Raw genomic sequence first — 26,178 nt, 5'->3', positions numbered from 1 at the left:
CATGCCCCTGAACTCAACAAGATCGTTTGTCAGGTTTTGGATAGAAGGATTGGGCCCAGTATCTTTTAAAAAAACCTAGTGAAATAAATTCTTTGCCCGCTAGATGACAGTATGGCTCAATATTCCAGTAAACTTAGTCTATAATTGCTTGTTCCCATTGGTTTCCCATCTGGCAGGGAATAAAAATTGCAAGATTTGCCTTTCTTAAAGCCATGATGGGTGAAGCCAGTATATAGACGATTTTGTTGTAAACACGGCCATGCAAAGGCAGGATCAAGCTCGGTGCTTTTGTTATGTGGGTGCCTTTTGCTGTGGTTAGACACCTGGTGTGTACCAGGGACCTGACAGCTTGTTATCAAAGAGCAGCTTCCTCCTCATCACCGATAGGTACCTAACCAGGATGGCCCTGGGGGAGGCTTCTCCCTTATTTCTGCATTCTGCAATGTGCTCCCAGTATCAGTTGCCAAAGACGGAAGGGTTTGAGGTGGTGACCAGGTTCTCCTTTCCATCCTGCCACTCTCTGCCTTAAAGACTCTGGGCACGCTGAGTGAAAGTGCTGCAAACCCATGAAGTCTGTGTTTTCCAGACTTGTACCAACAGAGCTAAGCAATAAAGGGACCGGAAAAAAGTATTGCTATTTCTTTTACCGCTCAGTCTCCCTTGTTGGTGTTCTGCAATCCTGCTCAATTTACAAGCACTCACAGAGGTGAGCTACTGTTTGTAGGAATGTCTGTGGGAAGTAACAGATTACTGATTATTTACAGAAATAAATATTTGTACATATCATCACTCTGGAAGAAATTGTGCCATTTTAATGACGATTTTTTCCTTTTGTAGTACAGTAGCGTATAAAAATTATGAATGGTCATGGATAACTTATTAGCAAAAAAATAATCTTCTTGCTTCTCTGAAATGGTTCATTTCATCAGGAAACACAAAAATACATAGTTTACATAAATGACTCTCCAGTACAATTTGCAAGTGTATATATAGCAGTTAAAACGTAATTAGTGCAATGTTTTCCCTACATATAAAAAGAACTATTTACAGATCAGTTAGCTGAGTTATCAGTCTTAAACAGAGGAATCCATAGTCTAAAACTTGTATGCACAAATTACCTGCCAATTTCGAATTCCATATCTGAAAAATATTAAAAAACAATCATCAGGACTTGTTCATGAACATGATGCTGCTGTCATCTAGATTTTAATTGAAAAATTTGCTGGGGTGAGAAATTGCCAATCAATCGATTATTTCCCCAGTCAGAAAATCCAGATGAAAACTAATTTTTTTCAACTGAAAAATAGGTTTTCCAGTTAATCTTGGCTTAGTATTTTACACTGTTTTGATTTCTTGAAAATAAAAATGGTCAATACGACATGAAAAGTAATTCTTTTTCTGTCTTTAATCATCTGGAGGGTGGGAAATTCTCCATACTTGTCACCCGTTTGCAGAGTAGAACAGATAAATCATAACATATGTGCAGAAGTGTGGGGAAAAATATGCTTTCTCAGATTAGTTTACAGAACTCCAGGTTTTTCCCATTGGAAAATATTAATAAGTACACAAATGGAGTGTTAACCACCTTTCTGGGGAAAAAGAGGAGCAGAACAATCAGAAAGCATAAAATCCAGACACTTCAAAACTAGAAAATAAATTTCTTTCAATCTCCAACAACTGAAGCAAAATTAAGGTTTAAAATTGAAATGAAGCATTTTATTGTATTCTGGCTGCTGAAATAAAACTATTTCTAAAGCTTTGATATGTTAGTAGAAAAAGGAAAGAAAAACCCTGAACATTTTAATCAGAAAAGTTTGAAAGGGTTTTTTCTTCCAAAATGTTTTCAACAGAAACTTAATAGAGTGCTATTTTGATTTTCCTGCTAGCTCTGTTGTATATTCTTCAGTGTAGGCTTATCCTATATAACATTACAGAGTCTTCACGAGGAGGTGAGTACCAGATTTCTGGTAGGTGCATCTGCCCAAGGGTAATGCTTCATAAAACAAACATACGAAGCATACAGCTAATGTAAGAAAAAATCAAGTGTAAAGCAGCGCATGTTGAGTAGTCTGTCCTAATATGTTTTTGGCTTGTCTTTGTCTGCCCAAAAATGGTAACAGGCTGTTTTAGTTAAAACATATCAGCTATTGGGTTCTAATCTGACCCACTTCCTTTTCTTAAACTGTTAGTCCCTTCTAACTTTGGTTGCCTTTGTGCTGAAGCCCTCAGGTGTATCAGGAGGAACAGAGTGAAAATCTGAGATTCCCTTGACAGTGAGATACTCATCAAAAGTGTCTTGACTAAGAGAGATTAAAACTCATCCTCATCAAAGCAGAGTTCAGGGGAGAAGAATCTTGAAGGTTCTGAAATCTGTAGTATTGTCCTTCCTTTTGCAAGATTTGTCAAGGCTTAACAATTAATAAGACAGAGCAAGGAAATGATAGACATTTCTGTCAGATCCCTGAGTTAAGGGGTAGCTTCATCAGCTAGTCAACCACTTATAATCCCATGCGTGCGCTCTCAGGAGCACCATCATATGGGTGTGAGATGGTGTGAACAGCAGCTGTTCCCGTTACAAACCTGTGTCTTTTCATGTGGTTGCCTCCCCAATGCTCATGCTTCCTACCACCTCAGGCACTCAGGAGTGTTAATCTTCTGCTATCTATTGATGGATTGAGACACTTCCACAGGAAATCCAGCTTTTTGTGCCTAATGCCACTGGCCTAGTAGTACCACATGGTACTGTACTCAACAGACGTGTAACACAGCATGGCATTGGGCTGCCAGATACACCAGCTTTTGGATGTGGTGTCAATATGACCAGTAGATTGTGTGTTGTTATTAACAAAATCATCATCCATTGAGTTTTGCAGCAAAAATAGTTAGTCTTCTGGTCAAAGTCCACTTTGCATATTTATGTCCAGTTTTTTAAATCCCTCCCCCACCTCTGCAGTGTTCAGACAAGGTAGTCTTCCCTTTTTGTCAGTGGATTAACAGTTGCTGCACTGTAGCTTCACGGTGGCCATACGCTTGTAATGGAAATACTAATACCAACCTATTAAGTTTTTAGAGTTGGGGATAGGTTGTGACTACCTTTGACTCAATGTGTGAGGGAGCAAGTAGAAGAGGTTCTTACGCTCCTTTTACTAACCACAAATCTGATCCCAAGTTTTGTATCCACAGGCTAGCCCTCAAGTCTATTATGACTTGTGTTGCTGAACACTGTGGAAGAATTCAGAAATGTAGCCATAAGTGTGAAGTCATATGTTGCTTTTTTCCTGAATACCACCAGGAAGGAAGGAAGGAATTAAACAGCCTTGGAAACATATGGTCCTCTCTGGCCTGTTTTCTCCCTGTCCTTTGTGGAGGCTAAGTCTGAGGCAGAGCCTCAGCTCTATCATCTTAGAAAGGCATTTCTCTGTTTCCATCTTGCTTCTATCAGCATGAGTTTATTTGGCATAATATAGCTCCCCATAAGCCATGGTGCATGTGGAGCTGCATATGAATGAAGCGTCTCTGGGTTGTGAAATCCTTTTTATTAGTAGTTCCCTGTGGCAGTTCTAGGTCCCCATAGGAAAAGGCAGACCAATTCTACTTTATTAACCTGGCATTCAGACTACATTGATCTCATTGGCCTGTATTTAATGGTAGAAAAGAAACAATTTTAAAGATTTTACAAAACGAGTTTAAGTGGGAAGGTGCTATTTTGCGTCTTTTGAATGAGAGGGAGGGGAATTGCTCTCTATTTTGGTATTCCATGAAGCATGAGCCAAACCTACCTTGGGCTTTGTGGAACCACGTCCAAGTAAAAAACAGCATAGCCAGCCTTGGTTTTGTTTGATACTCTAAAACTGGGTGTCTTCAAAAAAGGAAGGGAGTAGTCACAGAAAAAAACAGAGAAAAGGAATGAAAAAAACTGAGCAGTCTAATGGTATTACTTGTGGGGTGGGGTTTGGGTGTTTTTTTTTTTGTTTGTTTGTTTTTTTGTTTTAAGTGGGACAAATGGTTTGTTGTCATATGAAGAGAAACTAAGATCAGTAGGGTTAAACTGAAAAAGAAAAAACTGTAGAGAGAACATAATGACCTATTTCCCAGCCACAGTGCCTGTGAGAGTGGAATAATGCCTCAAATGTACTGATATGCCTTCTGGCGAATAAGTAGACATTTGAAAGAAAAATGAGTCACTACTGGAATTTTCAAAGGCGAGTAGACAGGGGAGTGGGCTTTTTTCGGGGGGTGTTGTCTGTGACAACTGAATCTTCATTTACACTTAGGTTCTTCAGGCACTGTGGCTCCTTATGTCCTCCTCAGTGGTCGTATTTCAGTTGTTAGCCCAGCTGACCCCTGCAGCTGGCTGCTTTTTCAATAGGCCATCCTGCAGTTTGTTGTGTGTGAGAAGCGTGTGCTGTTCACCTGCTCTCCATATTCAGGTTAGCTATCCTGGTTTTGGTCAAATTGAAATTTCTCACCATGAAGTTCTCCTATAATCTAATTTATTCTCCCAGCAGCTTAAGCAGGTGTTCAGCCCCTGAAACAAGACTGTGATTTATATACCTGTAGCTCTATTTGTTAAAGGGAAAAAAATATCAGCAGCGCTGAACCTTTCTTACCTCAGACAGTCTTGAACGATTTCCTCTATCCTTTCCTTTATTCTTTATCCACATGCTCCTGCGCTTACTCCTCTGCGTACTGGCACATACCAACAGACACTCATGCTGACAAACTATGTTTTGCTTAGGTGCGACATGAAAACAGGTGTGTTGCTCCTGAGAGATGCCCATGTTTTCACAATGGAAGAGAATATGCCAAGGGAGAGACAGTGACTAATGACTGCAACACCTGGTGAGCCACTGGAACTGCATTTTTCTGTTTTTCTCTTGGGTACCTAACAAGTTTTTTTTTTTTTTTTTTAAAATATAGTTTGCTTATAAGATCTGTTTTATAAAATGTTAGGTTTTTCAGTGCAATAGCGCACGTATCGCACAGACCAGCATCTTTCCTTCACATGTCACATCAGACCAGTGCAGTATCAGGCAAACGGTACCTGGTACTTTACAAATAGGTAGTCCATGTGTCTGTGCAGGTCCTCTGTAGCCACCAGCTAGTGGATTTGTTCCTTGACCTTGCAACACAGATAACAATATAGGAGCTCCTCTGGGTTGGGAGGAATGGAGCCTGTCTTTTGTCACTAAACTCTGCTGTCATGCTTCCATTTTCTTGCTGTCTGGTGCCCTTCAAATCAGTCCTTTTCAGCCAGAAGCATGCATCAGCAGAAAGGGTGTGATATGCCAGCTTATAGTATGACAGGAGCTCTTCAGGAAAATGTTAAAGAGGAGTTTGTATCAGGCAGAAAACAGAGCTGGCCTCTTGTACCTCAGATGAGCACTCAGACCATTGGTATCTTCAGAAGGAGGAAGAAAGAAAGCAGGGGGTGAGTTGGTGATACCTTCTTAGAAGAAAAGAGTAAGCACTCCATGTCTTTCACACACATCTCTATCTATCCTGTTTGGTTCTTGAAAAAGAATTTGTAGGTTCAAAAGAAAATGCTGGCCTGTGACATTTACATAGAGGGAAGCCCTTGGCACAGCATTGGGTAAGGTATAGGGTATTTGCCTGCTGGGCAATTCTTGGCTTCTGCCTGCAGATCACACTTGCTGCATTGGAGAGGTGCTTTGCTCTCCATGCGTGCTTGTGGTGGGAATGATGGCCCTTACCTGCAGAGCTCCAAGAATCCAAGGTGTAGGACATCCAGTCACCAGTAGTGTGGAGACTGTGTTCTTTTTGAACATAGACTTCAGGATCTCTTGCACATTTTACTGAACTCTCCCTGCCCAGCTGTGTGGGCCACCCAGGAGCAGTGTCTCTGTTATCCTCTGTATGAGTGGGTGGAGTTGGACTGGAGAATCAGCACCATTATAGAGTCATTTGGTTTGGTTCTTTGTTTTGTGCTTTGATCTTTGAGCAACAGTAATATCGAGTGTTATATATTTAAACTAGTGGGACTGCTCCTCACTAGTGTAAGTTAGACTTGGATATAAGGTCTTATGGTTTTATACGGAAATATTGACCTTCCGTTGTTTTGTTTCAGTTTTTTTTTTTCTTTGTAGCTACATATTACATTGTGAATCCTGTACTACTATTACTGTTAGACCTGGGGAAAAGCACGTTTGAAGGGAGGAAGATGGAAAAGTTTATATTTTTATATAGATACATGTACTATAACCTGCGTACATTGCATCTAGGTAAAAGTGAAAAACAGACACAATGAAAACTTTATTGAAACAAGAACAGTAAGGTGTAAAACTCCTAGGCGTTGTCGTGAAAGTTGCAAGGTTATTCACAACAACTATGCACAGTCTTTCTATTTTCAGTCCTCCTTATAATCTTCAATCTTAAAATAGTCATAACCGTGTTGCTTCATTCTTGTAACTGCCCTTTCATTTCTGGCAATGCTATTATAAGTGACACATCTGCCAACAGAATTTTCTTCAATATCAGGGTCAAGAAAACATTAGAAATCATGCTTTTTCTCACTGATAAAAAGTTCTTCCTCTCATTTCAGGTATTTTTCTTGAATGTGAAAGTAAAATTGGAAATAAGGTCCCTTAAAAATGTCACTGGAGTTTTTTTGAACTATGTGACTTTGAAAAGTTTCATGATAGTTCTTAGCAAATATCAAGTCAAATGTCATTTGGAAAGTGATATAGGAAATTACTATTGCTTTGAGAATTAATAAGAATTGAGAGTCTGCGTTTAGGAGGTCCAATCTTCCTTTTCTTTTGTTTTTGCTTTTTGTACTGCTATTGCAGGAGTTCTCATTCTCACTTGTTCTTAGCCAGATGTGAACACCTGCAAACGCAATATATGAGCCAGAGGTGTCAGATTTGGCATTTACATTCAACTTGACATATGGGAGATCCTAATTCATGAACAACGGAATGTCTCCAAGTCTACGCTAGTGGCAAAACTTTTGTTATGCTATGTATTGGGAATTCATTGTAGAGCTCAGTGAAAATTTTGGAATAGCATTTATGAAGCAATATGCAGAAGAAATTTGCTAATCTGAATTTTGCTACACCAAATACTTTATAATCTGTCCGTGTACATATATACAAAATCTTGGTCTTGCTCTGCCTATTAACAGGATTTAATAGCAGAGGGTGCAATAGGTTCCATGCTACTGAAATTTCATTCTTTGAAGAAAATGCATTGCACAATATTTGTTATACTGTGAAGTGTTACCAAGATTAAACAATGCTTATGCTTGGGTTAAGGCATTACTAGAGAACTCGGTTCAGTACTCGTTTTTTCTTTGGTTAGCAATTTGATCTTGGGAAAGTACTTCAGGTTTTTTATCCCTGAGTTTTTACATCTGTAAAGCAGGGATAGAATTCCCCTTTCCTTGCCCTTATAGAGCTTGATTAGAAAATCCCTGGGGCAGTGATGATGTCCATCTGCATTCATACAGCGTTTAGTAGATGTATGTTTCTCCAACCTCAAGCAAGCTATTGCTTATTAGATTATTAAATTATTATTATTGGATTATATTATTAGATATGGTGTCAGATGCTATTCTAACTCCCCAAAATTAATAACAAACAAAAGAGTGAGCAGATTTTATGCTTCATTGACCTTGTTTTTTATTTTGTTTGCTCAGTCTCTTGCTAGTTAGCAAATCAATTTATTTCACTGATCAAAAGCCTGTGGATGACAAAGAAAAGATCCTCTTTCACACCTGAAGCTTCTGTATCAAGTCTTGTAGTTCTCCAGGATACCTCTGGAATAGGGCAAGAGGACTGGGTGGATGCTCTGAAGTCTCTTCTTATCTTTATTTCTCAATTGCCTTCTCCCTCATTTTAACAAGAGGATAATAGTATTTACCTCCTTGAGCCTTATTTATCAGGGTACCATGTAAGATTTACATTATTATGTATCACAGCAATGAAAGGATACAAATATTCTTGGAAACTCTTAGAAACTTAATAATGATTGGTGTTGAATATGGCTGGTTTGGTGTCATCATGAAGATTAGGAGCCCTGCTATTTTTCCTTCTGTCTGTTACACTGGTATAATTACACTGAAACCAACTGAGTTACACCAGGATAGAAGAATTGGTTTTCTTTGAATTTTGAATATCCAGTCAGAATATGGTCACCATGTAGGTTTTTTTTTTGGTTGGTTTCGTTTTAAAAACAAACCAAAAACCAAAAGAACAACAAAAACACCAAAGGCCAAAAAGAGTGCAAAAGGAGGAGTGGAAAAAAAGAAAGCTGTCCCTTTTGTCATGGCATCACTGGCCTTGTATGATAATGCCAGTGCAGCATAGCTGCTACAGCAATGTGTTTATAACAATATCAAGACCTTAACCCTGTGTCTGACTGCTCTTCAGGATTCCCTGAATAAACAAGGCAGCATCTTGTTTTGCTCTGCATGTCAGGATGTCCCCTTTTTTTCTTGCATATTCTGTGCTTGAGAGGAAGTCTAGGAGGCATCCTCGACAACATTGCTTGCAAACTATACAGGCAGAGAACCACTGGTGTATTTCCTTTCATGTTCAGGTGTCTTGTCACATTTTGCCACATCTGTTACATAACCTGACATCTAGCTTGGAGTCCTATTTGTATGGCACCAAACTGGAATTCTCCTGTAGGGCAGACATTCTGGTCCGGTGACCACAGGGGACAGTATCACACTGTAGGACATTCCTCAGATGGTGTATGTAAATGTGTACCCATGTACAGAAAAATAAATATTTCCATCCATAATATGTATTCTTGTGAGGTAATGTCTCCAATTTCTAAGTCAGATAAACTATCATGAAGAATGAATTTCATTTAAGAACAGAGAGATCTTTTTGGAGAAGGGTGGTATTATATTTAAGTATATAACCTGAACAAAAGCCACTGGGCAGATTGAATTACAGTCCTGGTTACTCGGTCCTAAAAGTTGGTCACTAGAGTCAACACATATCCTTTGGCATCAGTTGGATATTAAATTTACTACTATTTTGGCTTTCAATGAGGAAAAATGGACAGTACTGCAAATAAAAACAGGGTTACTGATATTATACTTAATATTTAACCTGTAATGGTCCTTAAAGGGTAATCAAACTGTTTTTGAAAAAGGATACTCTGAGCAGGGCAGCATATCCAAAATAAAATACTAAGGGTATTATGAAATATTCTAGTAGTCTCTGTCCAGTCCTCTTATTGTAACAGGGAGGTCCAAAAAGCACATAATCCTACATGCAGCTCGCAAGAAAAAAGGAAACATATTCCTGATTCACTTAACCCGTTAATGCTCTATTTGGATTTATGCACCCAATGTTAATTTATGTTAATGAAAGAGCGTGGTGTCTGGTGCATGGCAGCGTAAAGTAGTCATGGAAGCCTATCTAGAGAAGGATTCCAGCAGCTGAGGCATGGGGCCCTCTGAGAGTACCTTCTCAAGGCCAAACACATGGAGGATCTGCTGGGAGCATGCCTGAGGATGGACAGCAGCACAGACAACTGCAGAGGTTCCTCCTGCTTAAGACACAGAGGGGAACAATGCTCTTGTTTGGTCTACAGTAGGTTACTCCCTGACCCAGGCCCAACAAAAAGAGCAGAACATGGCAATGTAATAGCTTATCACCACTTGTGTGTCTTTTGAAGAGTCTTCAGTTCGTGAGCTCCTGGAGGCAGAAACTCTTGCTCTTTTGCTTTGCCCAAAGCACCTTCATTCTCTTGCTTATTATATACATTGGAAATAATTATAACTGTCACTGACTTGTTTTCTCTGTTACAGTGTGTGCCGTGGTCGAAAGTGGGAATGCACCAAAAATATGTGTGATGGCACCTGCACCGTTATTGGTACAGCTCATTATTTGACATTTGATGGATTGAAATACAAGTTTCCAGGAAACTGTCAATATGTATTAGTTCAGGTAAGATGATGTCAAATGCGGAAACTACCTGATAATATGTAAGATGTTTTACACCAGGAGAGAAGTCCAATGTTTGTATAAATCCAGTAAAGTATTCTTAATTACTAAGCCAGCTGTATGGTAGAGGAGAGCAGAGCTTAGTGATGACTTCAAAGACACCTTGAGAAATATGAAGATTATATTGTATTCTATAGAAGTGGGTTAAGTTGCCATGTGTCTGTCTGGCTGTCATAAATCATACGATAGCAGCATGGTACAGAGAGGAGCTGTCTGAATCTCATCTCTATCAAGGAGTTGTAGATACCCATAAGTCAATCTTTCCTCATTCCCCACTAGCTGCTTTATCCTGTGGTGATGGCTTACTGTCTGACTGAGTGAGACCAGAAGTGCTTGGTGAACCTAAATGTGCCTCTAAACAGGCTCTGCTCGTTCACTTCAGCAAAGTCACTATCCTGTTCCATGCACCAACCTGTTTGAGTACATTGACAATATCAAATATGGATAAAGACATAGCATGCTACTGTCAGCCTCTGATTTGGGGGAACAGCCAGAAATTTAGAGTGTTAAATAAGATTAAAGCTCATCTACAGATGCAAATCATTGTGTATTTAAGAATATGTGTGCAAAAGAAGGATTTCTCTGAAAATTTCGTCTACACTAGATGGATCCACTGCTAATTGATAACAAGTCTTCTGTAATTAGAAAGTGTCATGTTTCTTGGGTGGGCTACTTTTTTTCTGCACAGACCCTTTTCATGAGTCCCGTTCCCCCCCTGCAGTTCTCCTTGGGCAGGAAAGTGTGATCAGCCTGCCTCTGAAACATGCTCCCACCTTGATGCCAGCTGGATTATCTTAGAAGAATGATTGCTCTGACACTAGTGAGAGCTCTGTGTAAAGGACTTATGGGTAGCATACAGTACTACAAAGCTACATAAAGTTAAAATAAAATCTGCTTTCCTCAGATGACAATCACAGAAAACTACAGACAGGGTCTTTTTCTTAAAAGGTATATACTAAAAAAATCCCCAAATCCCTAAAAGGCCTGATATTCATGAGTCATCACATAAATCTAGTACTAACTCCCCATGCATCTCAGAAATATTTGACTTAAAATTACATTAAATGACATAATTGCTCCTCAAGAAATAGGTTGACATTATTGTAATTATTTTATGTACAGGTGGGAAAACATGGGCATCAAACATTTTGCTCCAAACTGTGCAGCAAGTTTCTAACCTAAGCTTCTAGCTTCATATTTTCATTTTATCATTAAAGCTGCAGAATTGTTTTCACTGTTGAATCAATTAATATATGTGTATTAATATGTACACTGTGACCATTTGTTGCTGTACGCTTCTATGGGAGAACTTATCTTGGGCCGCATATCTCCGGGACACAGGGCTCTACCCACCCTGGGGACAGTGATGCACAGACATCAATATGATGGATACAAAATGTCCGTTTATTTAACTGCGTCACACGCTTATATAGCTCTTGCGCTTCCTGTTCCTGCCACTCCTATGAGGAGGAGTCTATCTTTCTGTCACATCCCGTGATCTTCCAGTCACCGATCCCTGTCTATTCCCCTATAACCATTGTACATCTTTAAAATATCACATACTGTAATAGCGTGGATCCTCCCTGAAAAATATGCACGTGTGTGTGTCACTGGCAGAGCGGGCGTCATTGTTTAAGGGGTGGACCACATGAATATCAATACTAAGCACAAAAAAAATTAAAGTAGGAACAGTTGGCATGCTAAAATATATCTTACTGGGCACAGAGTACACAGGGTATTATCTGAGGCTTGCTTTTTCTCCATAGATCTGTATGTGTTTTTCAAATGTTCCACTTTAATGACTCATTCATTTATTTTCATCTGATAGGATTTCTGCAAGGACGACCCTGGGACATTCCGGATACTAATTTCAAATGAAGGCTGTGGCTTCACTGGAGAAAAGTGCACCAAAAGGGTTATCATTCTGTATGAAAGTGGCGAAATAGAGTTGTTTAATGGAAACGTACGTACGCTTCTGTTCCCTTCCCCTTTTTTTGTGGAAAAGAATTTCAGGTTGTTTAGTAAGATGAGGCATGAATGACTTCATGCTCAGTGGTTCTTGAAAATTAGATCATAAAATTAACAGATTAGCAGGTTTATAATTATCCATTTTGCTCCCAGAGATATAATGCCATTTTGGTATTTCTGCTTGATGCCAATGAATTTATCTCAGGTAAGAATGCTGTTCAATGCAAGCTCATATGAGTGATGCCCTGTCTAAGCATGGAAGGTCTAAGTCTACTTCAAGCAAGGTTAAGTGCAAGGAAGAGCTAAGAAGTGACTGTCCCATGACTAGTAAAGCTCCAGACCTAATTTAGCCTTCTGAAGGACTGAGCACACAGGGAAAAAAAGAAGTCATGGCTGAAACAAGTTGATACTGCAGAAGCAAATATCAACTATCCTTTCACTTGTTAAATTGTCAGATGGAAAATCCAGATGAAAGGATTCTTCTTTTTTTCCCCCTTTCCTACCAACAAACACTGAAGAATTGACCAAGAGGCACTTCTACCACCCATGTTCCTTCAGAGCAGGAAATGAGCTTTCCAAAGTGCAGAGTTCAGCTCCTTGCCTTGGGCACTGTAACAATTAAGACCGTCTGTGTGTTCAAACATTACAGAGCTACACTGGATTATAGTGTTTCAATCGCTCAGTTTTCAGAAGTACTGTACTCTGAACTGGCATCTGGTCCAGAGCTTTGCAAAAATGTTCCCAGTGAAATGTGAAACCGCTCTGCATTTGCCTTGTTTTGGGTTAACAAAGCTGTACCAGGTTTTGCATAGCCTGCAAATTGCCTGCAAATTGCTGCATGTCACTGATGCATGACAGGAACACGTAAAACATACCACTATTAATAGTGTCTCTGCAGTGCATCTTGACAGCTTATGATCCATGTAGTCTTTTGGCTGCTGGAGGAATGAACATAGGACCTATTTGTTACCCAATGAGTTCCTTATTTCCACTGCTAAAGAATCCCCGACTCTGGGTGAGGGCGAATAGTAGTACAGGAGTCAGTCCATAGAGCCAGGCTTTGTCTGAAAGCTTCTTTAGGTGACAGATTTTCAGGAGAGCTGTGCTTCTGTTTGGACACTTAAAGAAGGGCCAGAAAAGACAAGAGGTGATTAGGCATCCAGCAACTCCAGTAACAGAGGTGTTTGGTTCCTGAGAGAGTATGTCCCTGCAAAAGCTAGGTCTTTATCACAAGACTGTCCACACGAACTCTGACTGAATTTTTAGCTGTCTTTCTAGAGAGTTTAAGGCTCAGTGTAATATCAAGAGCAGGTTTTCTTAGAAATAACAGCAACCAAAGGAGAGATTAAGGAGAAACAACTGATACGAAGACTCTTGGATAAATTCTCACCCAGTGATGACTTCCTACCTTGTCTTCCACAAGAATCCTGAGAAACAAGCAGGAGAATCAACTTTTTTTTTTTTCTTCCCATTAAAATGTTTCTAAGCAGCATTGTTTTAAGGTGATATTGTTTTGAGAGCAGCTTCTAGTTTTAAGTAAATGGGGACTTAATTGAAGTATCTGCATGCTACAGTTCTGGCTCACATTAAAAAAAATTATCATGAAATCATTTTTTGCTCTTCTGAAACAAATAAATTTGCCAGTTTGCAAGGTCAAAAGTTTATGATTTCATGGCTGGGCAAAAAGCCTCCACAAACATAGAAATTCTGTAATTTAGGTCAAGCTCCCAGCTCAGTTTTGTACTACTCTGGTTTGGAAAGACAGAGACTACTGTAGATAATTTAGAATAAGTGGCCAAGTGTGACAAGACTGTATACATTGGGCAATGAAGAAGATGAAAAAGCTTCCAGCTCCTAAAATAGTCTATATTTTAACATATTCTTCCCCTAAAGACATTGAAGACCCTCTTTAGAATATCCTTGGAGGATGTCTTCTCTGGGGATAAAGTTTCTGGTAATACCCCAGAGATGAAGAGAACTGAATTACAGTACTGAACTTTTATTGAATTGAGGAATAGTGGAATAAGGAATTATTTTGCCCTCAAACTAGGGAGTGGATGAATGGTTTGTGGGCTCCTCTTTCTCCCTTGCTTTAATCACTATTTGTACTGATTGAAAGTTTTCATCTGCCTCTTCCACAATTAAGAGGTTTTTAGTTAGTGCATTAGCGGTGCTTAAAGTAACAGCCATGCCAGAACTTTCTCTCCAAATGTGGTTAATAATCCTATTAGTGTTCTCATTGAAAGGGGATTACAGTATGAAAGAAAGCATTTTAAATTAATCTCTTAAGTCCTTAGTAGCTGGAGGCGGTGAATTTGCAGCCAGATGGAAAGAGAAAGAGGCACAAAGGGGAAGCGAAAGTGATTGAAAAATTAAGACACACTGAAAGGAATCTCTCAGGATTTTTCCTGTTGGTGTAGCTGGTTGGGAAGAAAGTCCCTCCTGACTTCAGAATCAAGCTCTGGTCCTTCAGAGGCCACCGATGCATGTGATTCTTCTAGTTCACATTACACTTAGACCTAGCCAGCCCTTTTGTCGCTACCTGCCTCAGGAGCACCGAATTGTTAGTTTCCTAAAAAAATTAAATAAAAGGTAATTATTCAGTGAATCATTGACCGAATACTAAACTGATTGTTAATTGGGTATATCCTGTCTTCTTTATCAGCATTCCTTCTGTTTAGCAGTCATTGCTTTCTGTGTCACCAGTTGTGGTGGGTGTATGTTATACCATGGGAGCACGAGGGATATTGCCTTATTCAAAATTATAGAAATGTGATGAGATTGAGACGCTATATTTGTATCCCAATTTTCTGTTCAGAAATGTTGTTTCTAAGGCAATTATTTATCCACAGCAACTCTTCAGTGTAGAGACAAACCTGTAATTGGTCCCTTACCCATACCTTGCTTACAGTTTTGCAAGCGCTCCAGAGCATCTGTATAGTGTATGGGAACTATATGTTCTCTGGAGAATAGCATGTTTGAAAATAGCTGTTAACCTATGAGCACATGTCCCACTGGGAAAGTGACCTACATGAAACAGTAATTAGAGACACGGTCAACAGCACAATGTGCTTTTCTTGTTCAGGTAAACATCAAGGTACCTCCTAAAGATGGCAATGATTTAGAAGTCATGAGGTCTGGCCGTTATTACATAATTTTCCTGGGCAAAAGCATCAGTGTGACCTGGGATCTGGCCATGGGAGTCTCAGTTATCTTAAACGGCAGTTTCAAAGTAAGTGTTTTTTGCTTTACTACTTATTCTCACTAGAGAATGCACTGAATGCACCATTTCTGCGGAGTAGCTTGCTTTTCTTTTTTTTTTTTTTTTGTTATATATATGTACAGACATGCTGATAGATTTCCGTGGAGTATTAGGCACTTGCTTGAAAATGAAGGGATTTTTTGTAATACCATGAGTGTTGCTTACTTTTCTGGTAGTTCAACTGTAAGGGGTAAATTCTGTGTCATTGGAGATGAGCTACGACAGAAAAAATGAATGCTGTGGTGCCTCAGAATAACTATGCCTTGAGTTATTTCTTCTGTATTCAAGCAGAGCAGTATAAGGAGCCAGATTTACTAGTGATGGCAATACAACAATCTCCTCCAGAAATTAAATAGGACTGTAGGGCTGTACTCCAGATAGAGCCAAACAGGCACCACTGATCAGAGTTGTCTTGCTTCCTGGAGTCCTTGGAGACAGTATGGTCCTACTTTCAGCTTAGCAGACTGGGAATAAGTGCTAAATGTCCTCTGTGAGAGACTATGTCTGTTTTAGTGAACTTGGCAAGGCCAGGGATAGTTCAGTTTTTAAGCCTTGTGCCACTAAAGCACTATGCTAAAAAAACTTCTTAACAAAACCTGAAGCCAGTCTACAGATGTAAGATTTATGCATTTTCTGTTTCTTTCCCTGCAAGGATCAAGTGTGTGGTCTGTGTGGAAATTTTGATGGAATCCAAAACAATGATTTGACCAGCAGCAATGAACATCTTGAAGTAGATCCAGTTGACTTTGGGAATTCTTGGAAAGTTAATCCATACTGTGCTGATGTTGAAAAGGTGATTGCGAATGAACTGTGAAAACTAATTAATATGGGTTACAGTATCACTCAAGAGCGGGCAAAGAGGTTTGAAAGGATAAAAATAAATAGAAATTAAATCCTTCCCCCATATTTTTGCCAAATAGTATTATTTCTTGAAATCTGATAAAAGATCGATTAACTTATTTAAGGCCTCTGGGCTACCTGGCTTCAGATGAATATTAAAATAGCCAATCTGGATGGTAGAGGCTCTTCATAGAGTTTGCCAGCCCAGGTGCTGGAAATCCAGGTATAACTGGAAATCTCATTTTAGAGCTAAATCTAAAAAAACCAGCTGTAATCTTCAGACAGGCGGAGTTCAGATAAAGATTTTCTGTTTCCTTATCCAAACTTCTATATCCCAAATCTTAGTCTGTCCATTCACGAACATCTGAATTCTGTGTGCTTCTCAATCTTTTTTAAAGAGCATTCAGTTGTTATTTTCAGATTGGAGAGTCTTGAACAGAAAAAGCATGACATGGGAGGAGATCTAAGACCTTATATTGCCGTGCTATCACTGCATCTGAATTTTGAGGAGGTTACCTGCTATTTGAAAGTGTTATCTATGGTCCTGGTGCCAGAGATTAGGTGATTTCACAGGGTACTAGTTATGCTATACATGAGAGTATACTTCCTCTTTTCCAAATACAGAGTTTTGAAAGAATGAGATTGAATGATAAATTTATCTTGACCTGACAAATAATTATGGCCCAAAGTATTTCCAGATCAAAAAGTGAAAGGAAACAACTTGAAGACAACTTGTTTTGACATTTGTAAAATGAAGCATTTCATTCAGATGATGCTTTTAAGGCTGAAAACTTTCTCTTGAAGATTCATTTACATTTTCAGAGAGATTATAGGGGGAAAAAAAAAGGCCTTTTTTGATTTTTCCTTAAAAGATTTAAATTGTCAGAAAGAACTTACATTTGATCACATGAAATCTTTTGGGTTAGTTGGATAAATTATGTGCAAGTGTGACATAGCCACAGTATTACCTTACTGAATGTCACTTTTTAGCTATGACTTGATTGCAACACAGAAGAGGTTGCAATAAAGAGGAGTGAGACTGCAGGGTATGACTGAGAAGAAGCAGCTCCTCGTTTCGGTGTAATAGGCACAGGACAGAACCTGCAGGCTGTCTCCATGATAAATCCCATGTCAATACTAGTGCTCCTTGTTCTTATATAAACTAAATTGGAGAGGGGGAGACTACTGAGCAGTGGCCATGGGTATTGTCTTCTGAAGACCGATCATATTTGTAAGACTTGCGGGCCTTCTGCAGAGCTGTGAATGATCATTTTTCAGGGTGGATGTTTGGTACAGTGGGACTTTCTGTCATCAAAATATCTATGTTAAAACTACAGTGTACAAGTGAGAGCTGGAGAAAATGTAGGAGGTGACGTGGTCTACTCTGTGTTCTCCCATGGCAGGATTTGTCCTGAACAGTTTCCTTTGTCATGAAAAATGTCTAGTGCTAGTGAGTCTCTTACTTCAATTTGAAGAGTCTTGAGGTCCTGAAGGCAAGGCTAATGCAATGTGTGCTTGTCTCTTACAATATTAAGCCCAACCGGGAACAGACCTTGATTTCTCCACTGTGTAATGGAAATGTAGTGAAGCAGATGATGGTAGAAACATCATGCAGTATTTTGTCTGGGGATGTCTTTGAAGAATGCAAAAAGCTTGTGAGTATTGTCATGTGTTTCACACTCTTCAATTCTGCATAATCTGTGCTGACACTGATTATAGCTGAGGGGAAAAGGAGGGTTGTGCTGACAGCACACAGGACTTGGAGGAGGCTGACTAATTGGTGTTCTCATCCCTGACCCTGTTCTGTAGCTGATGCTTCATGGGAAAATTCAGGATACCACCTAGTAGAAAGTAGTAGTAGTAGTAGAAAGTAGAACTTCTACTTGAGGCAAATTTTACTCAAAAGCCTAGAGACTGGCACATGAAGTCAAGCACAAGGGTTGATATTTGGGGGAAGAGGGAGCTGAGCTAATATAATGCCATTCAGATTGCATTCTACCCAAGCTGCTGCACAAGAGAGTATGTGAACAGGGCTCAAAAAATGTATAGAGTTACTCCATATGGGGAATATTAAAGAACAATAAACTGCAGTGTCTATAACAGCTTCGAGAACATGGCCTGATTTAGGTCCTTGCTGACATCAGCAGAAAGACCAGCACTGATTTATGGGGCACCTCAACTCTTGGCGAAAGGAGCAGGCAAACCATCTGAAGGTTGAATGTGTCTAGAAGGAGAAGATGAGGGGAATCAGTGAGTGTACTGTACCCTGTATTTCTCTTTTGTAGGTGAACCCTGAGCCCTACATAGATATTTGCATGTATGACACTTGTGCTTGTGAATCTATTGGGGACTGTGCTTGCTTCTGTGACGCTATAGCAGCCTATGCACACGTCTGTGCACAAAAAGGTGTTGCTGTTCACTGGAGGTCACCAGCTCTGTGCCGTAAGTACAGTGCAGACGAGGAAGGATTGGGTGAAAAGGTTAAAGCTTTTAATCAGAAAGCTGTTGGCTCAGACAGACTGTTTTTACCCAGCTCTGCTCCTGCTGATGTCCGGAGAATTTAAATTTAATGGGACTGGGCTAGCAGCTCGTGGCGACATTTCCTCTTGCTTTTCTATTTAGGTTCAGAGCCATATCTGGAAAGAACATTCTCTCAATAAGGGGGTATAATAGTCCATGGTACAAACAAGCATAAAGAAAGAAATTGTTTCTGTACATTTCCTTTTTTTAATTAAAATTTAAAATATTTTTTTGCAATTGTTTTTATCAATAACAATTATCTCTGATCTAAAGCAAGCACTTCATTATGTGAAAAAAATTTAAGTGTGAAGAAGTGGCCTGCCCTGAATGTATTAAAATAAATATATCTTTATTTAAAGATGGAATTATTTCTTTTTCTATGCATATGTGGTCCACACTGTACAAAGTTGGGTTCATAGTTCTGAGAGGCAAGGTGAACACACTCTGGTTTGAATTTTTTTTTTCCCCCCTCTGATTCTTTCGCTCTGTAGCACAAAGCTGTGAGGACCTGAATAAACAAGAATTGGATTATCAATGTGAGTGGCGATATAATAGCTGTGGACCTGCTTGTCCCATAACGTGCCAGCACCCACAGCCTTTGGAGTGCCCTCTGCGGTGTGTGGAAGGATGCCATGTACACTGTCCTGCAGGTTAGTCCATCTTTTCCTTTAAGCAGTTACTTACCATTTTCTGCTCTGCTCCTGGTACTTGTAGGTATTGCTGTAGAGTCTTTCCCCCCCCGCCCCCCACTAAGTACTGCATGAAAAGAGGTCTTATAGTCCAGAAATATTCACAGACTGGTAAGGCTGAATATTGCCAAAGATGCAGATGTAACAGTTAATTCCTTAACAGGCTTACTGATGTGTTTTCACCACAGTTTCTTACTGCAAAAGGAGGAAGGTGGTTAGGTATTGTGGTGTGAGTTTGTGAAATGAGCACAGCGTGTGAAGGGCATGAAGGGGTACCTAGAAGAGGAGGGTGAAATAGTGACAGCAAGAACAAGAGAGGATGAGAATGGGGTGATAGGAAGATTAGGAGGATTAGTGGTTGTGTAGCAACAGAGGTTGTTGACTATGTGGTTAAAGGACGGTATGAATTTGTGCTGGACACTTATAAAATGCTCTTCTTCAGAAGAGCTACTGCAGTGGGGGAAACCCATTGCCTTGACCTGCTTACTACCTCCAAGGCTCTGGTGCTCCGGAGAGTGCCCAGCAGGCATCCTCCAGTGAGCCTGAGCTTTCAGCTTACCTGCTCCCATTAACTGTCTCTTAGAAATGGAAAGGAAAAGATATGGGAAATATAGGGTGGAGAGAGGAAAGACAGAAGGGGAAGGAGTAAAAGATGAGCAAGGTCCAAAAGGAGAGTGAAAACTCAGACAAATAAATAGCTCCCAAGGGCAGACCGAGGAGACGTGAAGGCAAAGGAAGAGTAGGTATTTTAAGATCAAAAATAGCTATTTTGGTCTCTGATATCTGATCAGAGTGAGGTAGGGGATACTGGGAGAAATCAATAATATATATGTAAAAAGGAAAATGCCATTTTCTCCTGTCTGCTTCAATTCTTTGTTCAAAACATAAGTTCACCTTCTATATTGTAGTGGCTGTTGCAGTTTATACACTAGGTTAAGTACTTCCAGTATCTAAATAAAAGTGGTTATGAAGGAAAGAAATACTTATTTGTGTCAAACTGGCAGTGACCATAACACAGGCAGAATATTCAGAACTTTAAGCCCAACTCAGAAGCCTTGTCATGTTTTTCGTAGCAGGGTAAATGCAATGATTAGTTTTGCAATACATGAAAATTGGCATCTTTCTACTACTGTGCTATTCTGAAACAGGGAAAATACTTGATGAACTGTCCCTGGATTGTGTCAACTCAGAAGACTGTCCTGTGTGTGCAGTTGGAGATGTCAAGATTCCGCATGGAAGGAGAATAGTTTTGAACAGAGATGATCCACAGAGCTGTCAATCTTGGTATGATGGGTATATGAAGTGAAATCGCATGCCTCTTGAGTAGGATGAAGGGAGACAGAAGCAGCGCCATCCGCATAAATAAGTTTTTGGACACAACTTTAAATATACCACTGAAGTTGAAGCCTGGAAACCATCTTTTCTGTCAATACTCCTTCACAGACAATCTGAGGCTGAAGTTTTTCAGTGACAGTAGGGATTATAGCATGTCAGCTGAATTTAAGCAAGTGAAATTCATAAATTCCTTTCAAAAAAGGCCTTTTTTCCATGTGTAGGTGGCCCCACTGGCTTCAGATGTTCTGCTTCTTTTTGTGTAAGGTGTGATTCAACATCAATAAAGTCATCAGACTCCTTCTGCCAGTACTAAAAAAATCCTACATATAGTGCAATATCTGAATGTGCATTCAGTCTAGAACTTGCTGAGATTGTTAATGGTTGAATTGTGTACTATTATTGGAAAACCAATTTCCCCAAATTTTTAAGATGATATTCCATGGCCTGATCCTGCATGCACGCATTTCCAAATATGATGAAATTAATGGCAGGGTGCACAATGCTGTGCACCATGCAGGATCAGGGCCTTCAGCTGCAATGGGGCAGAGACGGATTTTCATTCTGTATGCTGCCCAGTGGCATATTATGCCATGGCCTGTAGTACCTGAAAGTTTGGCTTTCTATGGATGTTTAGGCCCTTGATGGATATTTTCACTAGTTGCCTATAACACTGTGAATATGAGAGAGTTTTCCATCTTGTAATTTGATCATATTTAATAGAAACTGAGTTGTAAAACTGCAGCAGCTATTAGCCCAGACTAACACCTTGGCTCCAAATGCCCTGAACCTCACAGAAGCTCTGAATGGGTATGAACTTTGAATTCCTGGCCTCTTGTGGGGGCTAGCGTACATCTGTGCTATAAACCCAGGGCATGAGACTGTTAGGTTAATCAATTAAATTTTTCTTTTTCTGGTGTTTTTTTTTAATAGTGTACGTGAAGAGCCTTGAATTCCATCAAAAGGTCAAAAAAGAGTCTTCATAAATGAGTCTCTGTTCCCTAATTTTTGTAATCCTTTATAATATTATATCTTAAATGTTGATACACTGGCCGCTGCTCACAAAAGATTTCAGAACATTAGGAAAACTTACCTCACTAGGGAAACATCCTTTTGCATAGCTGTCACCTAATTTAGATGCCTACACCATCTGTACAAACAATAGAAAATATTGCACAAAAATGAATTTTATAGCAAATATCCAAAGGAAATTGGAAACTAGAAGAGGTTCACTCATATTAGGATTAAAATAATAAATCTTCTGTTGCTATATGTTAATGCCAAAAGTAGCTGTGCATTCTTCAATTAGGAAGATACTAAAAGCAGCTTGAAAGGAACGTAGCACTTCAACTAAGAGGACTTAAATGAAGGTGCCATGTGTAAAGTGAAGTGTTTTCCCAGAAAATGGCACCTTCTTCCAGTACTAATTTTTTTAGTTTGTACATCCTGGGTTTTCTATGGCAGTGAAAATAAGCATTTTTTTGGTCCTTGCTCTTCAAAAACTTTTCCTATTCTGTTTCTTGGAGTGTCCAGTAAGACAAGAAAAATATATTGGCTGAGTCTGTACCACCCTGTGCATGAGTACAGTCATGTTCTTTGCTCTGATAAGTGAAGTAAAAAGAATCAGGCAACCAGGAATTAGAAGGGCAGAAGTGTTAAAACCTTGCTAAAGCTAGAAAGAGATGGATTATAAACAAGTTACTAAAAGGTGCAGGGTGACAGAGGTGAAAGAACTCATGGCGCCGCAGAAGGATGAACAGTGAAAAAGGTAGGGGTGGGGAAAAAAGAAAAATGGGACTTGAGACGGAAAGCAGAAGAGAAAAATGTACTAATGGAGGTGGGTTGAAATGTTGAGGGAAGACAAATAGGACTAAAGAGATGACAGCTATGGATGAAATACATCATTTGATATGAGAAAAGGGACTGAAACAGACAATATGGTAAATAAGAAGATAACAAAGGAGACATTAAAAAATGGAGGATGAACATGTGCCAAAGCTGTATTCCAAACAAAAAGAAATCAGGAAAAAGAAAAGGAAAGTAATACACTTCAGAGGTAGGAAAAAGGCTGTTTGTTATTTTCACTAAGGTAAAAATCTAGGTAAACCTAGCCTCCTCGCAGAGTCTGCTACGTCATATCAGAGCTAAAAGCATCTTTCCTACTCTACTTTGTGTTAACTACATCCAGTTTGCCTCATGTTTTTCTTCCTTGTGAAGCAAACCAGATCTGCTAGTTCATCCATGAATGGCTTGCAGGTAGCTGCATTGCTCAAGCGCAGTGGGTTTCCAGACACAGATTTCATGTTCTGCCAAAGGCTGTTATAAAAAGAGTTTCCTCTGACAAACACATCATAGTTTGTCATACGTTTCCTGGATCTAAACAGATGTGCATGAACGTACAGGATTTAGCTGTATAATACCTTGCAGGGAGTTCTGGGGAAATGGGCTGGGGAGAAAATCACTTGCATCGTGTTTTGTTTTTGTTGTGTTTTTGAGTTATTTAACTGTTTCTGTATGGACATTCTTTTATTAGATGTGGGTGATATGTTATTATAAGCATTGATATTTTACAGTTAAATTCTGTGATCTCTGTAGCCTGTGTGAAGGGAAGAACTTAACCTGTGTAGCCTGTGAACCAGTGGAAGACACCCTAACACCGACAACGCCTGTTCCAGAGGAGGACATTGAACTAACACCCAGTGAATACTCATGCAGCAAGATGATGGACTTAGCCTTCCTAATGGATGGCTCCAATAAACTGTCAGAGGAGGACTTTGAACAGCTAAAGACTTTCATAACTGGCATGATGAAGAAACTCCACATCTCTCAGAAGAAAATCCGAGTGTCAATTCTGGTGTACAGGGCTGGCCCCACAATCTATCTTGGCCTTAAAGATATCAAAACACAGTCCCAGATGAGAAAAATTGTCCAAAGCATAAAATACACAGGTGATGAAGTAGCATCTGCCGCTGAAGTCCTTAAATACACTGTGTTTCATGTGTTTGGAAAAGCAGAAAGGACCAATGCTGCCAGAATTGCAGTGCTATTTATAGCGAGCAAATCTCCAGGAAAACTCCGTAGCATCCTCACAGCTTTGAAGAATAAAAAAATCACAGTAATGCCTGTGGGGATTGGACCTTACGTTAATGTGGAGCAAATCAGGTTCATTGAAAAGCAGTCACCAGATAATAAAGCCTTTCTAATGAACAACGTGTTAGAGCTAATGGATAATAGGGATCTCCTCATTGATCATCTGTGTGATCTTGGACCTGAAGAAGGTCCTCTGATAGAAGCTACATCCAGTCCAACAATATCCAGTGTCTTATTTCCCTCTGTGGGTCTCACAGCACCACCACCCATTTCAGAAAAACCCACCAGCAAAAGGCTGGACATTGCTTTTATTGTGGAAGGATCCGACAATGTTGGGGAGGAAAACTTCAATATCATCAAAAAGTTCCTTGAGAGGGTGATCACAGGAATGAATGTAGGACAGGAAGACATTCATGTTACAGTCATGCAGTATTCAGAGACTGTCAGTCTGGAGTATTCCTTTAGGGAAATACAGTCAAAGGAAAGTATTATTGAGAAGGTGAGGAACATACCCTACCAAGGAGGGAAGGCTACCAACACTGGAAGTGCCCTCGATTATATTTCCAAACACACGTTTACACCAGTGAATGGGGGCAGGCAAGATGTTCCTCACTTGGTATATATGGTGTCATCCAGCCCTTCCACTGATGTTATCACACGACCTCCCAGGAGCATAAATGTTATTCCCATAGGCATAACCCCCAGTGCAAATATCGAAGAGCTCAGAAGGATCGGTCAGCCTAATCACCCAATAATCTTGCACAGTTATAGCACACTAATTGAAGAAGCACCTGAATTAGTGCTGCAGTCATGCTGTTCTCATAAACTTTGGACAGAAATTCCAGGTAAAGTTGGGTGAATTTTCTGTGTAATTCCCTCTTTCCTCTCCCCTGTCTCCTCTATTTCCCCCTCACATCACTGAAATTTGAAGAGGGTTCCGTATCTCATTTGGTATCTTGCCCAAATGCCAAGGGCATTTATCTTCAGTGACATCTGAGGGTGCTGCCCCAGATCAGCAGTACCTATGGCTCCGTAGCCAGCCTTCAGTAGCTCAGAAGTCCTTGGCTCCATTTGTCATTAAAGTACAGTAGGTCTCAGATAGAATGGAAGGTGACAGAAGAAAAAAAGTTATTCTAATCTGCCTACCTCAAGCAAGTTAAAATGATATTTCCTCTTTCCTGAAGAGGCTTCATTGGTTTTGTGGTGGGTTTTTTTGTTTGTTTGTTTGCTTGGGTTTTTTTTGTTTGCTTATTTTGTTGTTTTTTTTTTTTTTTTTGGGGGGGTGGGGGGTGGGAATTTTTTGTTTTGTTCTGTTTGTTGTTGAGGTTTTGTTGTTGTTGCTTTTTGTTGTTTTGGGCTTTTTTTGTTTGTTTGCTGTTGTTTTAGTCCCCTGAGAGTAATATAGCATTAGTAGAAAAAAAGCAGGGACTGAAATACCGTTGTATCCCACTGAATATAAATCTCAAAGCTTTCCTTAAAGGGTCATCACTTATTATTTAAACTGGTCATTATCCTCCTATGTTTTCCCAAAATACAGGTGTATCTGCCCTTTTTGCTTCTACCAATGGTTAAATGATTAGCAAATGCTACTTCTGGGTATTATGCATAAATAACCTTTTTTTATTTTTTCCTTTTTTTTTCCTTCCCTTTCCCCCGCAGAGCTGTGCAACAAACCAATGGATGTTATGTTTCTTCTGGATGGAAGTTCCAATATTGGAGCATCAGAGTTTGAGGAAATGAAAAACTTTGTACAGGCATTCATTAGAAGTGTTGAGATCAGTACGTATCTCTCAACTCAAATGCATAAAGACTCTTCGTGTTATTTTGCTATACAAGATGTAACACCTTCTCAGTATTTTTTGTTTTTATTTTTTAAATGACCCGTTCCAATCCCTCAAAAAAAATTTAAGTTTATATTGGGGAAATCAAGCTAGTAAAGCTTTTCGTTGAGATGCTGTTCAGTTTCCTCCTGAACCAAGCACTTCTGGTTCAGGTAAGTAAAGGTGTGACATCTACTTTAGGGAACAGCGTGATGAGGAATATCCAGGACAGCAGCTCTGATGAGCACTTCCCTTTTACTGTACTGGACATAAGTGTGTGTGCCAAACAGGCAAAGAGGTGCCTGTCAGAGGATGGAGATTTAGCTGAACTGTTATTCTGTGGCAAAAAAAGCAAAAATGTATGTTGGGTTTTGGCTCAGTTCTGAATTAGGTTCAATAGACTTGAAAATAATAGTTCAGTTCTGGTTCAAGACAGAATGGATAATTCAGAGGGTTTTTGGTTCACGTTTGGTCCAACTGCAGGATTTTGGTCTTTGGAATGGGCATTTCTGGCTCTGACCAGCGTTTTTGTCTAACTTCAGGTGCTAGAACTGAATTTAAGATTTATTTCCTGAACTGTGTTGGATGATAGACACTTTTTGGGACTGCTAGACTCACTGAGCTTGCGGAGTATGTAGTGATGGGAAGTACACCTCTAGTTAGGTCACTGAGCC

At 39.7% G+C, this 26,178-nt stretch overlaps 1 protein-coding gene across 1 annotated transcript in view; it reads left to right on the top strand.

Moving 5' to 3' along the window:
* Window positions 1-26,178, top strand: part of VWF (von Willebrand factor) — a 141,034-nt gene that overhangs the window by 49,055 nt on the left and 65,801 nt on the right. Inside the window, exons 19-29 of the mRNA XM_075111545.1 lie at window positions 4,739-4,842; window positions 9,788-9,926; window positions 11,812-11,946; window positions 15,037-15,183; window positions 15,866-16,006; window positions 17,589-17,708; window positions 18,339-18,495; window positions 19,065-19,223; window positions 20,411-20,546; window positions 23,190-24,529; window positions 25,344-25,463. Of these exons, the coding sequence (XP_074967646.1) occupies window positions 4,739-4,842; window positions 9,788-9,926; window positions 11,812-11,946; window positions 15,037-15,183; window positions 15,866-16,006; window positions 17,589-17,708; window positions 18,339-18,495; window positions 19,065-19,223; window positions 20,411-20,546; window positions 23,190-24,529; window positions 25,344-25,463 (2,698 nt within the window). The remainder of the gene's footprint in view (window positions 1-4,738; window positions 4,843-9,787; window positions 9,927-11,811; window positions 11,947-15,036; window positions 15,184-15,865; window positions 16,007-17,588; window positions 17,709-18,338; window positions 18,496-19,064; window positions 19,224-20,410; window positions 20,547-23,189; window positions 24,530-25,343; window positions 25,464-26,178) is intronic.

This window comes from Phalacrocorax aristotelis, chromosome 1, assembly GCF_949628215.1.
Source record: "Phalacrocorax aristotelis chromosome 1, bGulAri2.1, whole genome shotgun sequence".
Classification (NCBI taxonomy): Eukaryota; Metazoa; Chordata; class Aves; order Suliformes; family Phalacrocoracidae; genus Phalacrocorax; species Phalacrocorax aristotelis.
Note: the sequence above shows the minus strand (reverse complement) of the source record. Positions and strands in the feature narration are given on the sequence as shown.